The following is a 14,808-nucleotide window of genomic DNA, read 5'->3' on the forward strand; positions in this document are numbered from 1 at the left end:
AAGAAACACCTCCCTTCAACTAATAAGAACTCTCTTTTTGACAAACCTTATGCACTCTATATTTTCTTGTGTGTTGTGTGTGACAAACCAAATGAAGACCACCACTATTTATACTAGAAGAAGTCTTCCTAGCAATGAATAGGAAGATAATGGTGTAGTAAATAGTGAAGATAATGGTCTTAGGAGTTACATAGGTTACAAGAATAATGGAGGAGTAAAGAATGAAATAAAGTTGAGGGCAACAAATGCACTAACGTGCAGATGCCAACGTTCCATTGCCAACGTTCAGAAAGCAATTTGCCTTATGCCTCTGGTCATTAATTGACCATGAGTAATTAGGCACAAATGTCATACATTTCAGCAAAGACTTAGTGTGGCAGTGGCAATGTGAATATGTAACAATTTGTATAATATTAAAATGGTCACACCAACAGTGCTATCAGGACCTCAAGTTTCACCGCCTTCCAACGTAGGCCCTAAGATTGTCACCAAGAGGTTTGTGTTTAATGCTTTCGCAATAGCAAATCTCAAAGACAGAATCAATTTGAGTGCCACATTCACCAGACCTACTCGACTGGTGGTCGTTCTTTCATTCCTATGGAAGGTTATAGTAGGCAATTCAATAACCAGACATGGACATTCAAGGGGGTCGTCGTCTTTACTATTTCCGATTAATTTGAGGGGAAAATTAAATTTGCCTTCTTTAGAGCATGCTCTAGGGAATTTATACGTGACGGTTGTTGCTTCTGTTGAGGCAAACCAGTTGAGAAATGAGTTAAATGGCTTTGTTAACGTGGTAGGAAGTAAAACAAGGGACACATCTGCAAGCATTGGTAAGGCAAACATTGATGATATTACATCTATGTTTGCTACCTGTGGCACAGAAGTTATAAACTAACTTGGTCTAGGAGACCGATAAACATTTATCCGAGCACTAGTTAGTGCAGATTCCCCTGGTACGAAGCAGACTTTGGTTGGGGAAAGCCATTTTGGGTGAGCAGTGTTAGCAAGCCTTTTGAAGTGTTTATCCTAAATGACACAAAAGATGGTGACGGAATAGAAGCATGGGCTAGTTTGAAGGAGAATGAAATGACTGAATTCGAGAGAGATTCTGAAATATTGTCATACACTTCAAAAGTAGCATTTGATTCCTCCATGTGGATAAAATGATTCATTTTGAAGTGTAAAATTTTCATAAGAGCGTAGTGTTTTGGTTTTTCCCTGTTTATTTATATGATGAAAAGGAATATCTAATTTCAATTGAACTGTGAATGTGGAAGGATCAAGTTGTCACCTCTTGTAAGGAAATGAGTTAGCTGATCTGTTGACAGATAATATATGATTTATACATATCGTTTATGTATTAGTATATTTAAACATGTGCGTCCACCCATGATTGATCTGAAATAATATTGATATAAAACTCAAATGAGCACATGGATCGCATGGGATCAAGAGACTACTTTGTTATTGAGTTTTCAGCGAATATTTCTTATAAACTGATGCCCTGCCAACGAGAACGAGTATAACCAAATATGCAGAAACAGGTTGACATAACACATGGACTGTCTGTAGTTTTGAAATGGGCTTTATAAATACAGCCAAAACAAAAAGGAACAGTCTAGACATTTTTGCTCCTTTTCATTACCAGACACTATATACTAAGAAATACTTTCTCTTTTGTTGCTAATCCTATTTAATGGCCAAGTTAGAGATTGAAATTCAGACAAGGATAATGTTGAAGCCCTCAACTCCAACCCCGAATCATCTTCGGACCCTCAAGCTTTCATTGTTCGATGAGCTGGCTCCTCATGCATATGTGCCAGTACTCTTCCACTACTTGCCAAGCAATACTGAAGGAACAATTACTGAAAGATGTGATAAGCTCCAAAAATCTTTGGCCCAGACATTAACCAAGTTTTTCCCTTTAGCAGGGAGACTTATTGAAGGTGAATTCTCAATTCACTGCAATGATAAAGGCATTGAGTATGTTGAAACCAAAGCTAACGCGAATCTTGCTGAGTTTCTCCACCAAGGACCCAACACGGAGCTTTTGAATGATTTTCTTCCATGGCCTAGTACTGTTCCTCCATACTCAGATCTGCCATCAACTCCATTACTTGCTGTCCAAGTGAACCTATTCAATTGTGGAGGACTAGTCATAGCGATACAAATTTCACACATCGTAGCTGATGCTTTCACTTTAGCAACATTTCTCAATGAATGGGCGAACACTAGCCTTACAGGAACAGCAAAAGATTGTCTCCCAAGCTTCGGTCACTTGTCATCGCTCTTTCCAACAACACTGCGATCAGGAACTCAATTTTTACCACCCTCCAACAGAGGCCCTAAGACTATCACGAGGAGGTTTGAGTTTGATGCCTTGGCAATAACTAAGCTAAAAAATACAATCGAAGATTCAAGTGCCATCAGGCCAACTAGAGTGGTAGTCGTTATGTCGTTAATATGGAAGGTTCTTGTGGGAATTTCCACCACCAAACATGGACATTCAAGGGACTCGTCTTTTGTAGTTCTTATTAATATGAGGGGAAAATCAAATTTACCATGTTTAGAGGATGATGCTCTAGGGAACTGTACGATGTCTGGAATTGCTAATCTAGAGGCAGAAAAGGAGTTGAATCATGAGTTGGTAGGAAATACAATACGGGACACATGTGCAGGCATTGGTAAGGTGGCAAGCGTTGATGATATTTCCTCTTTAGTTGTTAACAATCACACAAAAGTTAATGAGAAATTTCTCCAAGGAGAGAAGATGGACATTTATGTGTGCAGTAGTTGGTGTGGATTCCCTTGGTATAAAGTTAACTTTGGTTGGGGAAAGCCATTCTGGGTGAGCTCCGTTAGCTTTGACGCTCTTGAATTAATCTGTCTGATGGATACCAAAAATGGTGATGGAATAGAAGCATGGGTTAGTTTGAAGGAGAATGTCATGGCTGAATTCGAGAGAGATGCTGATATTTTGACATTTTGTTCTCCACTTTCAAAATAGCTAGCATTGGATCCATTCCTTTCGATTTCTTGTTTTCTCCCTTCATCACAAACAAATTATGTTGTTTGCCGAGTTGGTAGATATTCATTATTTTTCAAACTATCTTTATATATGTATCTTCTTGAGTCATGGGATACAAATCCTAGCTGATGGTAGAGTTATTAACTTATATCTTTGTTTGTTGAACCAATCAGCTTGATCCATTTTAGGGATATATATTAGTCCAAATTTCTAGTGCTTCTCTTTAATTGTATTATATAAATTCGTATGCAAATAAAATTGAGAGAATCAGTTTGGATTTTATTTTTTCCAGAGGCTTCTAGATTGGATCAATGCCTGTATTTTTGTTTGAGCTCGGCCGGTCACTTCTGGGCCGGCTTATTGATAGAACCATTTGCTTTTATTTAATAAACAAAAGCCTAACAAGCAGAATATATACAAATTAAACAAAATGTCATCAGTTAATAGTCTGGTCCAAAAATGGCATCCACACATTTTTAATTGCTCAGATCCTTTTCATTAGCAGATGCAGTACTATTTTATTTCCTATTAAGAAACACTCTCGTGTATTCAAACTCTCTTTTGTTGCTAATCCTAATTAATGGCCAAGTTAGAGATCCAAATCCATAGCAGGAAAATGTTGAAGCCCTCAATTCCTACCCCGAATCACCTTCAGACCCTCAAGCTTTCATTTTTCGATCAGATGGTTCCTCGTGCATATGTACCAGTACTCTTCCACTACTTGCCAAGCTGCAGTACGACTACTGAAAGATGTGATAAGTTGCAAAAATCTTTGGCCCAGATATTAACCAACTTTTACCCTATAGCAGGGAGATTTAATGAAGATGAATTCTCAATTCAGTGCAATGATGAAGGTGTTGAGTATGTCCAAACCAAAGTCAGCGCGGATCTTGCTGAATTTCTTCACCAAGGACCCAACACTGAGCTTTTGAATGATTTTCTTCCATGGCCTAGTGCTGTTCCACCATACTCAGATCTACCATCAAGTCCATTACTTGGTGTCCAAGTGAACCTATTCAATTGTGGAGGACTAGTCATGGGCATACAAATTTCACACATCGTAGCTGATGCTTTCACTTTAGCAACATTTGTCAAGGAATGGGCGCACACTTGCCTTACAGGAACGACAAAAGATTGTCTCCCAAGTTTTGGTCACTTGTCATCGCTATTTCCCACAAGAGTGCTATCAGGAATTCAATATTCACCACCATCCAACAGGGGCACTAAGAGTTTCACGAGGAGGTTTGTGTTTGATGCTTTGGCGATAACTAAGCTCAAAAATACAATCAAATATTCAAGTGCCATTAAGCCTACTAGAGTGATGGTCGTTATGTCGTTAATATGGAAGGTTCTTGCAGGCATTTCCACCGCCAAAAATGGACATTCAAGGGGATCATCTTTTTTATTTCCTATTAATTTGAGAGGAAAATCAAAGTTACCATCTTTAGAACATGCTCTAGGTAATGGTACCATGTTTGGAATTGCTGATCTAGAGGCAAGCCAGGAGTTGAATCATGAGTTGGTAGGAAATACAATACGGGACACATGCGTAAGCATTGGTAAGGCGGCAAGAGTTGATGATGTTTTCTGTTTAGTTGTTAACAATCAGATAAAAGCTGTAGACATGCTTTGCCAAGGTGACGAGATGGACATTTATTCGTGCACTAGTTGGTGTGGATTCTCTTGGTATGAAGCTGACTTTGGTTGGGGAAAGCCATTCTGGGTGAGCTCCGTTAGCCTTGATGCTATTGAAGTCATTATGCTGATGGACACAAAGGATAGTGATGGAGTAGAAGCATGGGTTAGTTTGAAGGAGAATGACATGGCTGAATTCGAGAGAGATGATGATATCTTGACATTTTGTTCTCCACTTCCAAAGTAGCATTCCTTCCATTTGGAACTAGTACATTATTATGTAATATTCCTTGTTTTGCTTTGCTTGTTGCTTCTTGTTTTCTTCATTCATCACTAGTACTCTTTGTTTGAATCAATGAAAAACATGTGTCATATAAACTTAAATCGTGATGATATGTGTACATACATACTCTTTGTTATCAGCTAAGTCTATGTTGGCTTTCACTAACACTTGACAAGGTGAATTGCATTACTTCTCATAAATGCTAATATACATCCAAGGACAAAAAGAATTGTCCGTAAAATATCAGCACCAAGAAATCAATATTTAGGTACGATGAGCAATAAATAATGATTAATATTTGAATTATGTGTTAAAGGTGATAGCTATTCCTCAAGCAAGTTGTTCGCCAACCAGATCATCTTATAGTAGAAGTATTCTCAGAGTTTGGTTTACCATTTGTTGTGCTGGTGCTGGTGCTGGTGCTGGTTGCCGGGCGAATAAGGTTCAAACCGTATACATGGCCCATTTTAGCACGTTTTGTTTCCAAATATCTCTTGTTATCTTTTGTAATGGGAGTCACAACGGGGACCCTACCAGAAATTGCCAAACCATAACCCTTGAGCCCGCTGTATTTTGCAGGATTGTTCGTCATCAGCTTCATAGTTCGAACACCAAGATCCCTTAAGATCTGCAGAAGAAAAAAAAAATTAGTTTTGCTTTAAGACAACAAGATTTACACAAAAGTTACAGCACAATCCAGAGAGAGCTTATATAGGAAGTGAGTACCTGTGCACCAACCCCGTACTCTCTTGAATCAATGGGCAAACCAAGATCTTCATTCGCTTCAACAGTATCACGTCCAGCATCTTGTAAATTATAAGCACGAAGTTTGTGACCCAAACCAATGCCTCTACCCTCATGACCACGGAGGTAAACCAAAACCCCCCTGCCAGCAGCCTCAATTTGTTGCATTGCAGTTGCCAGCTGGGATCCACAGTCACATCTGGCTGAACCAAATATATCTCCTGTGAGGCATTCCGAGTGTACCCGGACAAGAATATCTTGTCCATCTCCTATATCCCCCTGGTCATTCAACAAATTCATCCCAAATCAGTACCAAACACAAAATGAACTTGTCAAGCCAAATACGCCCATAGTTTGCATTAATAAAATTCTACAAGGATGTCAAACTGTATGTCAAACTGTAAAGTGATGTAAGATACAATAGTAAACGTGCTCGTCCCCTTTCCACTTAAGAAGAAGATGGAACTTCATGTTTCAAATAGATAAGATACCTAGTTTTGTGATTAGTGAAACACAACAAACTGATATGTTTGTACAACTTTGAGTAGTCCAACCACTGCCGAAGATATATGCGAGAATATCCTGAAAGTTGCTTACCTTAACCATAGCAATGTGCTCAATTCCATCTATTATTGACTTGAAGCAATGGGCAGTAAACGGGCCCCACATAGTAGGTATTCTTGCAGCAGAAGCATGCTCTACCAGCTGATCTGTTTTCCTCCTATATCTGTAAAAGGAAGTTCTTGTCAGATGATGTACCAAAAGCTAATGTAGCAGAAACGATAAATGAATGCTTGCTTTCAAGCATTTGCTGGACAAAGCAAGGATAAGAGAAGTCACATCTACTGAGTTTTAAGATATTAATGCAGCTAAATGCAAACGAAATGAAAAAAAAAAAAAATCAAAAGTAGACTTCTTTTGATCAAGTAAAACTAAACTAGACATAGTATGTTAGCACATGGATGTGTTGGCATACACAATTTAGTAAAAGAACAGATGCAATGCACCAACCCATGAAGATAAAGTTTCTTCAAAGACTTGCTGCATCTCCAATCTCTTGTAGTCTGGTTGTTCAGTAACTGAAAAGATTTATATCACCATTGATTCCATGATGCCCAATGATAGAAAAGCCTAAGTCTATCTTCATCCTTGGAAGTGAGAGCTAAGCTTACAGTTTTTGGGGATAAGTAAGCTTACACAATATAAGGAAATCATTGACTTAAATGGGAACTGTCTGAAGTATACTAAGAAGTGGTTTACCCAAAAATAGAATGTGGAAATCAGGATTAGGAAGCTATTACAGGGTGCTCCTGACTATCAAATCAGAACTTTAACACATCTCTTGGTTTCTCTTGAGGAATAAGGGGCATGGACTTTTGCACAATCTCCCAAATTAACTGCCTAGTATGCAGTAGATAAAAGAAAGAAGAAGCTAAATAGAAAAATAGATCCACTCAGAAAAGGAAGCCTCACTTTAGAACCATCAGAAGTATTTATCACCACGTTAAAGCATGACAAAACAACAAACCACGAAAGAATTTATTCAGCAACACCAACTCTTAAAGAATTTTTTTTATTTGAAATTGGTAACATAACACCAACTCTTAAAGAAATCAGAAGCAGATCTGTTAACCACCTGATTAAGTCAGCAACTGATATGATCTTCAAGTTATGTTCTTTTGCAAATTTACGAAGCATAGGCAATCTAGCCATGGAACCATCATCATCCACAACCTCACATATTACTCCAACAGGGTCTAAGCCAGCTAACACGGCAAGATCCACTGAAGCCTCAGTATGTCCAGCTCGTTTTAAAACCCCGCCTTCCCTGTATTTCAAAGGAAAAATATGCCCCGGTCGATTGAAATCCTCAGGCTTTGAATCTCCGGACGCAAGTGCCATTACTGTCGTTGCTCTATCATGAGCAGATACTCCTGTAGTCGTTCCATGTTTCGCGTCCTGCATGATTGTTTTACCATTAATGCTTCGTAAGCATCCAATTAGCAGGAGACAAGACTAGGATGCTGAAAGGACAACTAGCAGCAAGAGGGATCACACAGGACGGATAATTCTCAAGAGATCTTTTAGCACAGAAACCAAATTAAAAGAATTGAATGTTAGAACATCTTTCAGAAACAAGCCTTAGGTATGTTCATTTATGTTTTATCCCTTATTAAACGTAGAAGTAAAACATTGAAGATAAAGGTTGTCGTATTCCACACAGTTGCCAGAATAGCATACACTAGATAGTAGATCCTTGAAATATTCCCTGGAGAACACAATATCCCAGCATTGATTGAGAGTAACTCTCCAATTGGAAAAATGGCAAGGCAAGTAGGCGTGCTTGCACAACAATTATAGTGTTGGACTTGGTACAGTAATACTCTTTCTGTTTACAAAGCATCCCACGAAATTTGTAGCAGAAAACTTCTTACATCTTTTTTTCTTCTTTCTTTAGTTGGTAAGGTTTAGATATCAAACAACTTAGTAATTGGACTGTATCAGGCAGGTTTAGAAATGTTAAATTCCCAAATTCTGAAATGAGAACTCGCTTGCCATTAAGGAAGCTCCCATACCACCCCCAACTCCACCCTTACAAAAAGAGATGCAAACGTAAGTAATCAAGTTAATACATACCACTGAGACTGTGAATGCTGTACAAAGTTTCTCCTCATTCTTTTTATCGTTTACCATCAATGGAAGCTGTAACCTCTCCAAGTGTTCTTCTGTCATGCTCACACAAACTATCCCTGTTCCATACTTCACAAAGAAAGCCATTGCTTCTGGTGTAGCTTTGGATGCAGCCATAACTAAATCCCCTTCATTTTCTCTGCCTTCATCATCTGTAACTAGCACCATCTGCAATAAGGATTGACTTAAGTTTATTTTTACAAACATAAGAAAAACTCTTGTTGACTTTTAAGAAGAACCTACCTTTCCTTGGCGAATGTCTTCAATAGCCTCAGGAACAGATGAAAAACCTTCCGTCGGACAATCCAAATCACATTCATCATCATCTGAAAGAAAGCCACTTGTTGTAGGAACACCATCTGCTTCTAGCGTTGCAAAGGTTACAGCATCAGGTTGAGTCTCAGTTCCTGTAGAGAGGCTACTAAACAGAGAAGTTTCTCCCCTGGATTGAGAACGGATGTCTCCTTCACCAGATAATAATGCAGAATTAATCTTGAAATCATTCTTGATGGTTAAGTGTGGTCTAGCATTAAGCCGTATGAATGACCCTGAAGATACCCCATTAAGAGAAACTAGATCTCCGGAATGCAATCCATTGAACAACTTGAAGTTCTTTAATGCTCTACAAGAAAAGTTAGCAGATTAGGGAAAACTCATAATCCTGCAATTATTTAAGAAATTGAAAGGTGAGAAATCAATATTTAAACAGGTGAATGGAGAATGTTCAACCACATTATAAACTAAGCTGATGCTATTGACAGATCCTAGCAAGTTTTTACATGACTAGATATGCTACATGTCAATTAAACTACTACTACTACGCCTCAATGCCTAAATAATCCATCACCAAGTCAAATAAAGAATCTTGAAAAGCAGTAAAATTGTAAAACAGAGTGCGACTCTGTAAAGTTCAAACAAGAACAATTCCAAGAAACCATTCAAGAAATAAACAAATCCAAGTCAAATAAAGCTTTCCCTTTTCAAGAAATGCATCCACGGTGAATTCAAACATACCCATCATAAAAAGAAAGAACCCATAACAGGACACTACAAAACCCAGATTCCTAAAATCAACAGATTGATTCTTGAAAAGAAAAAGCTTACTGGGATCGACTGAGAGATGTTGAAGGGAAAGAAATGTTGATGGAAGCCATGAATGTTGTGTCTTTCAACGGCAAGGTGAAACCTGAAAGAAGATTAATGATGGAGTTTGGTGTCTTTCTCTCCTTTTATAGAAGAGAAAGCTAAAACCAACTTGTTATTTTTCAATGAAAGATTTCAGAAAGGTCTAGGAAATAGGTAGGTTGGCGCAAATAAATGCTACGCTAACTTGCGGGTCATGTCCCATTTCTTTCATTCACCAATACCAATTTATACAAGCTCATTTTGCGATTTACTCCTCTTAATTATTTGTCCAAATTATTTTTTTTACTTGTTTCTTTTTATTTATTTAATTTGACAAATCAGAAAAGGACAAAAAAAAAAAAAAAAATTTACCTATTATATCTTGAATTAATTATTTTGAAAAATGTAGAACTTGAAAATTTTTAATTTTTAATTCATCTACTTTATACTCCCTCCGTCTCATTTTATATGTCATCCCTTTCTATAAATAGTTGAACCACAATACTTGTCATTTTATAAAATTTATGCATAAATTACCATATTTTGCTTATTATACCCTTGATAGAATAGTTAATTAATCTTGTCATTTTATAATAAAGATGACTTAAGAAAACATTAAATAAGGATAGAAGAGTAAAGTTACATCATTTCTTAATGCAAGTGACAAAGTAAAAATGTGACATATAAAATGGGACGGAGGGAGTAATTAATAAGGACTAAATGATAAACGTATTATGTTAATCATTGTTTTCTTAATAGGTATGTCAATTCAAAAGTGGATAAGTAATTAAAATGTTGGACCAACAATGAAACTTGACCCACTGGAGACGACACCATCATAGAAGAAGAATAGAGTCTCAAGTTCTACCACGGAAGAAAGTCATCTCAGACACAAAGCAAAAGAAAAACAAGAGAGTACAGTGGAAATAAACAATTTTAACCCTTTGATCTAAACAAGCCACCTGTCCTCTCTTCCGGAAGTTTTCTAGATATTTTCTTGTAAATATTAGTTTTTCTTTTATTCAAAATGTAAATACAAGTTTGTTATTTTACAGCAAATTAGCATAGGACAGCTGTGCAGTTTGTTAGGACTAGATTCCTTTTGTATTCCTATAAATATGTATATTGTACAGTGATGAAATACACAAGAAATTTTTCTGCTCTTTTCTCCTTTCATATTTTTACTCTCTCATAAAAATAGAGGGGGTTGATCGGTTATACCCTTGTAAAAATAAAATGCGTATGTATACTATAACCATTTACCCATGTTATCGAATAAATTGTGCATTCATATCTCGTTGTTTAGCAAATGGGTATATATATATTCTTTTTGTTAACAAATCACTATTTCGTAAATTAAAAAAAAAAAAGGAAAATATCACGTAATTTTAAAAAATAATTTTACCCTTATTTTTTACTCTTCTAGATGACCAAAACTAAAAAAATGTAATTTCTTTTTTATTTGATTATCACCTCGCGATCCTAATATGATCTTGTTAGTCGAATAAGTGTCCCAAATGTAAGTCGTTGGAGTGATGATTGAATAGTAGAGGGATTGGGCATTTTTCATTTAGATCGGGTCTGGTCAAGGATGGATGGTAAAAAATAATAGGTAAGATATTTTTTTAAAGTCAATGAAAAACTTAATATGAATCATTTGTTAGATAATGATGATGTTTATATTCATCACTCTTTAACAAATGGGATACCCATTCTAAATTACAAAATTTAAAAAAAAAAAATTGCCTTTTTCCCTTGTCAAAAAAAAAGATAAAACAACGAATCATGTACAATATAAAAATAACAAATCTTCCGTCAATATTTAATTAATTATAATAAGAAGAAGATAATGTCTTATAGATCGTCCATGATTCATGGTATATTGTATAGTGACAACTGACAAGTATATTTATTTTTAATATATAAATACACACATAAATTGGTAGGTATTATTCATTGCACGATTTACAAGCATGGATCCCAATAATGTGTTAAATATTATAATATTTTACTATAAAGGACGATTTTGCGTATCAAATGTTTGAAGTCGGAGTGATAAAACAATATATTTGGAAAGCTAATAATAATAATAATAATACACTTTGTTTAGTTTGGTAGATATTTTTATCAATTAAAATGTATACGCTGTAATTTTCTATTGGTAGGTGTATGATTTTGTATTATATATTTCACTCCTAAAATACTCTATATAATAGTTTCATATTGGAAACAACAAATCAATTCGGAATTAAGTTCTAGTCAAAGGATATAAATGTGTTTAAGCTACTTATTTAATTTTGATAAGAAATTTAACTTATTTTTATAGATGCGTGCAAGTTAGAAACACCTACCAATATACAACCATATAATTTTTTGTTATTTTTGTTGTATATCTCATTAATATAAAATATGATTATGTCTCAATTTATGTGAAAATGTGTAGAGTATAAAAATCAAAATACTTATGCCCGATACTTAATGTTGATTATGAATTTATACATAGATTTTTCAAATATTTTAAAATAAAATTTCTTCATTTAGAAAGTACACAAAAAGTAGTAAAAATCAACATAGCTGATGGTTCAAAATATTTTTTGAGATAATTATAATCAAAAGAAAAATATATGACTCCCAAATATAACACTTTCACATAAATTGGGAGGGGAGAGTACGTTAGAATATATTTCCTCCATTTTCTTTTACTTGACATATTTTATTTAACGAGAGTCAAGTATATTAATTTTTTATGCTAAATTGAATTAATTTAATTCTATATTTTAATTAAATTTAAATATTTAAAAATAATATGAAAAATACTAAAAAGTTGCATTCTTTTTCTTTTTAATATAATGTAATTATATAATTTAACTTCTGAACAATAAAAGATGACAAGTATAAATGAACTATAGAGTAATATTTTGGAAATTTTCTTTGCAATATTTTGTTAAGGGAGAATATATGGTCCAATCATGTTTGTCTGTTATTCATTACATAAAACCATTTGTAGTTCTTATATTACAAAAAAGTGGGTATTATGGTGGATGGAGCTGGACCAATCCAAATTGTGATGATGAAATTTATACACAACAACTAAATATGCTATCCCTAAATCCCATTTTTCACTTTTGACCAATTTCCAATTTCCAATTTTGGCTGCTGCTGGTCAAACTCTGACCCACTTGGGTCTTCTTATCCTCGTTTTTTTTTTAAATATTAAAAATTAAACAGATAGAAATCTCACTAGTTTAGGAGTTAATTACTTAGATTCACGCTAATTTGTAATATTACAAATCTCACTAGATTTTGGACTTCATGTACAAGTATCTGGCGGTTGGCGCGTCCAGATACATGGGGTCAAAATCATGTGTAATTTGTTCTAGATACACTGTATTCAAGTGGATTCGCATGTATCCAACTTTTTCACTCGCTTCTCATTTATCTCGTTCAGCACTCTCCTCTCTCTTTGTATTTGAAATTCAAGATACATGTATCTAGTATGATTCACATGTATCTAGGGATCTCACTCACCTCTCACCTTCTCTCGCTCGCCTCGCTTCCTATTTAGTTATATGGTAGGAAAATACATATATTTAGGTGTATTTAACTTGAAATATGACATGAAATTATTAACTAGTGAGCAATGGCGTAGCTAGAGCCACCCACACCCTATTCGTCAAAAAATTACGTTGTATATATATGTCAAATTCTACATTTACAAAAAATTAAGTATAAAATTATTCACAATATTTAATAATTTAAAATATTTCAAAAATTATAATAAATAAATATATCTTAGTAACCAAAATACATAAAATGAAACGGGGGAGTAATTAGTTTTGATAGCTATTTTTTCTATTATATATAAACAATAAATTTTGTGTAATTATGTTTCGGGAGACAGGAGAGAGTTGACCAAATCTGTTAGCAAAATAAAATTCGTTATTAAAGGCAAGTGGAAGGTTAATGCTTGGCAAATTGGTACAAGGAAGTTGGTTGAAGGTAGACATTCGGTTCCATTGCGTGCTAGAGATAATAAGGGGCGATAAATGGACAGAATTGATTAAATTCGAGCTAGTTAAATTAATAATTATATTAGAAATTTAATTTGTTCAAAATTTATTTAAATTAAAAACAAATTGAATCAAGATGAATCAAATAATAAGGCATAACCAGCACAACCTACTTCTGCTTTCTTTGTCAACATAAATATCACAGCTAGTCTCGATAAAATGAGCCCATATTTTGATAACCCGTTCAATTTGTCCATATTTTAATGGGTTGAGTGAGTGATTTTTTATAGAGAAAATTGTAAAACTAAGCTAACATTAAGTAGTAGTTAATTATGTTACTTGACTATAGTTTTATATGGATAAAATATGAGTATCATAAAAATATGGATTAACCAAATGGGTTAAACTTCCAACTTTTATTCACTCAAAATTCATGATATTAGTAAAAATATCGTAACTTCTCTTCCTTTTTATGTTCTTCTATAAAATCAATTATTCTTCTCTAGAATTGAAAAGGTAAAGTCTTTGGCCCTCCAAAAAAAAATATATTTTAAATGTACATTTCTTTTGTTAATTATAATTATATTTTTTTTATTTGTTTAATTTTATATTGGATAATAAATAATAGTGTAAAATAAGCAAATCATGTACTAATATTGGCATTGCCTTAAAGTGCATTAAGCATGTTTTAGTCCTAAATGCAAATATTCATTTACTTTGAAATTAAAAATATTTCCTTTTGTCATCACATAAATTCATTTTATATTGAAAAGTTATGTGATCTTTTTTATTTTACTTTTATGATACAATAAAACTAAATAAAGTATTTAAAACATTTTTCATCTAAAAAAAAAGACTAGAATATTTTCTCCATGTTGAATTCTTAAATAGAGTACTATGTACTCATGAAAATATGAGTACTTCATTGGAGTACTTCATTTTTTGCTAATTTGAACCAGAGGCAATCCTTGAACAAATGTTGGCTAGTTTCTACATCATGTGTATCACACAAGCAGCATGACATATCTTCAACAAATATATTCATATATGCTAGCCTTCCTTTCGTTAGAAGTCTTTGATGCACATCAAGCCACATAATAAATCTATGCTTGGGAGGAGAGACTCTATTCCAAACAAGCTCAGCAACATCACATTTCATTTGATCCCCAGCTAATGTCATGTAGCTCCTAGATATAGAATAAGTCCCTTTTGCAGTGAGGTTGTAGCAGCCTTGCTCATACCACTTTCTCATTCTGTCTTTTAGTGAATTCAATTTTCTTCAATACCAG

The 14,808-nt window shown here is 34.5% G+C and overlaps 4 protein-coding genes across 4 annotated transcripts; 3 read left to right on the top strand and 1 right to left on the bottom strand.

Annotated features, from left to right (window-relative positions):
- The first annotated feature begins 418 nt into the window (after window positions 1-418).
- Window positions 419-1,170, top strand: LOC107061410 (salutaridinol 7-O-acetyltransferase-like). Its single transcript, XM_015310604.1, has 2 exons — window positions 419-864; window positions 948-1,170. The coding sequence occupies exons 1-2, from the start codon at window positions 419-421 to the stop codon at window positions 1,168-1,170; spliced, it is 669 nt and encodes a 222-aa protein (XP_015166090.1).
- A 500-nt stretch (window positions 1,171-1,670) lies between these two features.
- LOC102605429 (acetyl-CoA-benzylalcohol acetyltransferase-like) lies at window positions 1,671-3,010 on the top strand. The gene has a single exon (XM_006351790.2). The coding sequence runs from the start codon at window positions 1,700-1,702 to the stop codon at window positions 3,008-3,010; it is 1,311 nt and encodes a 436-aa protein (XP_006351852.1). The 5' UTR covers window positions 1,671-1,699.
- Window positions 3,011-3,464: 454 nt separating this feature from the next.
- On the top strand, window positions 3,465-4,933 carry LOC102600267 (acetyl-CoA-benzylalcohol acetyltransferase-like). The gene has a single exon (XM_006351693.2). The coding sequence runs from the start codon at window positions 3,612-3,614 to the stop codon at window positions 4,911-4,913; it is 1,302 nt and encodes a 433-aa protein (XP_006351755.1). The 5' UTR covers window positions 3,465-3,611; the 3' UTR covers window positions 4,914-4,933.
- Window positions 4,934-5,105: 172 nt separating this feature from the next.
- On the bottom strand, window positions 5,106-9,673 carry LOC102600595 (bifunctional riboflavin biosynthesis protein RIBA 1, chloroplastic-like). Its single transcript, XM_006351694.2, has 7 exons — window positions 9,489-9,673; window positions 8,628-9,006; window positions 8,331-8,552; window positions 7,330-7,652; window positions 6,291-6,420; window positions 5,676-5,972; window positions 5,106-5,577 (listed from the first exon to the last, which is right to left on the bottom strand). Exons 1-7 carry the CDS (start codon window positions 9,536-9,538, stop codon window positions 5,305-5,307), a joined length of 1,674 nt encoding a protein of 557 aa, XP_006351756.1. The 5' UTR covers window positions 9,539-9,673; the 3' UTR covers window positions 5,106-5,304.
- Window positions 9,674-14,808: the final 5,135 nt, after the last annotated feature.

Source organism: Solanum tuberosum, unplaced genomic scaffold (assembly GCF_000226075.1).
Source record: "Solanum tuberosum cultivar DM 1-3 516 R44 unplaced genomic scaffold, SolTub_3.0 scf00136, whole genome shotgun sequence".
In the NCBI taxonomy this organism is placed as follows: Eukaryota; Viridiplantae; Streptophyta; class Magnoliopsida; order Solanales; family Solanaceae; genus Solanum; species Solanum tuberosum.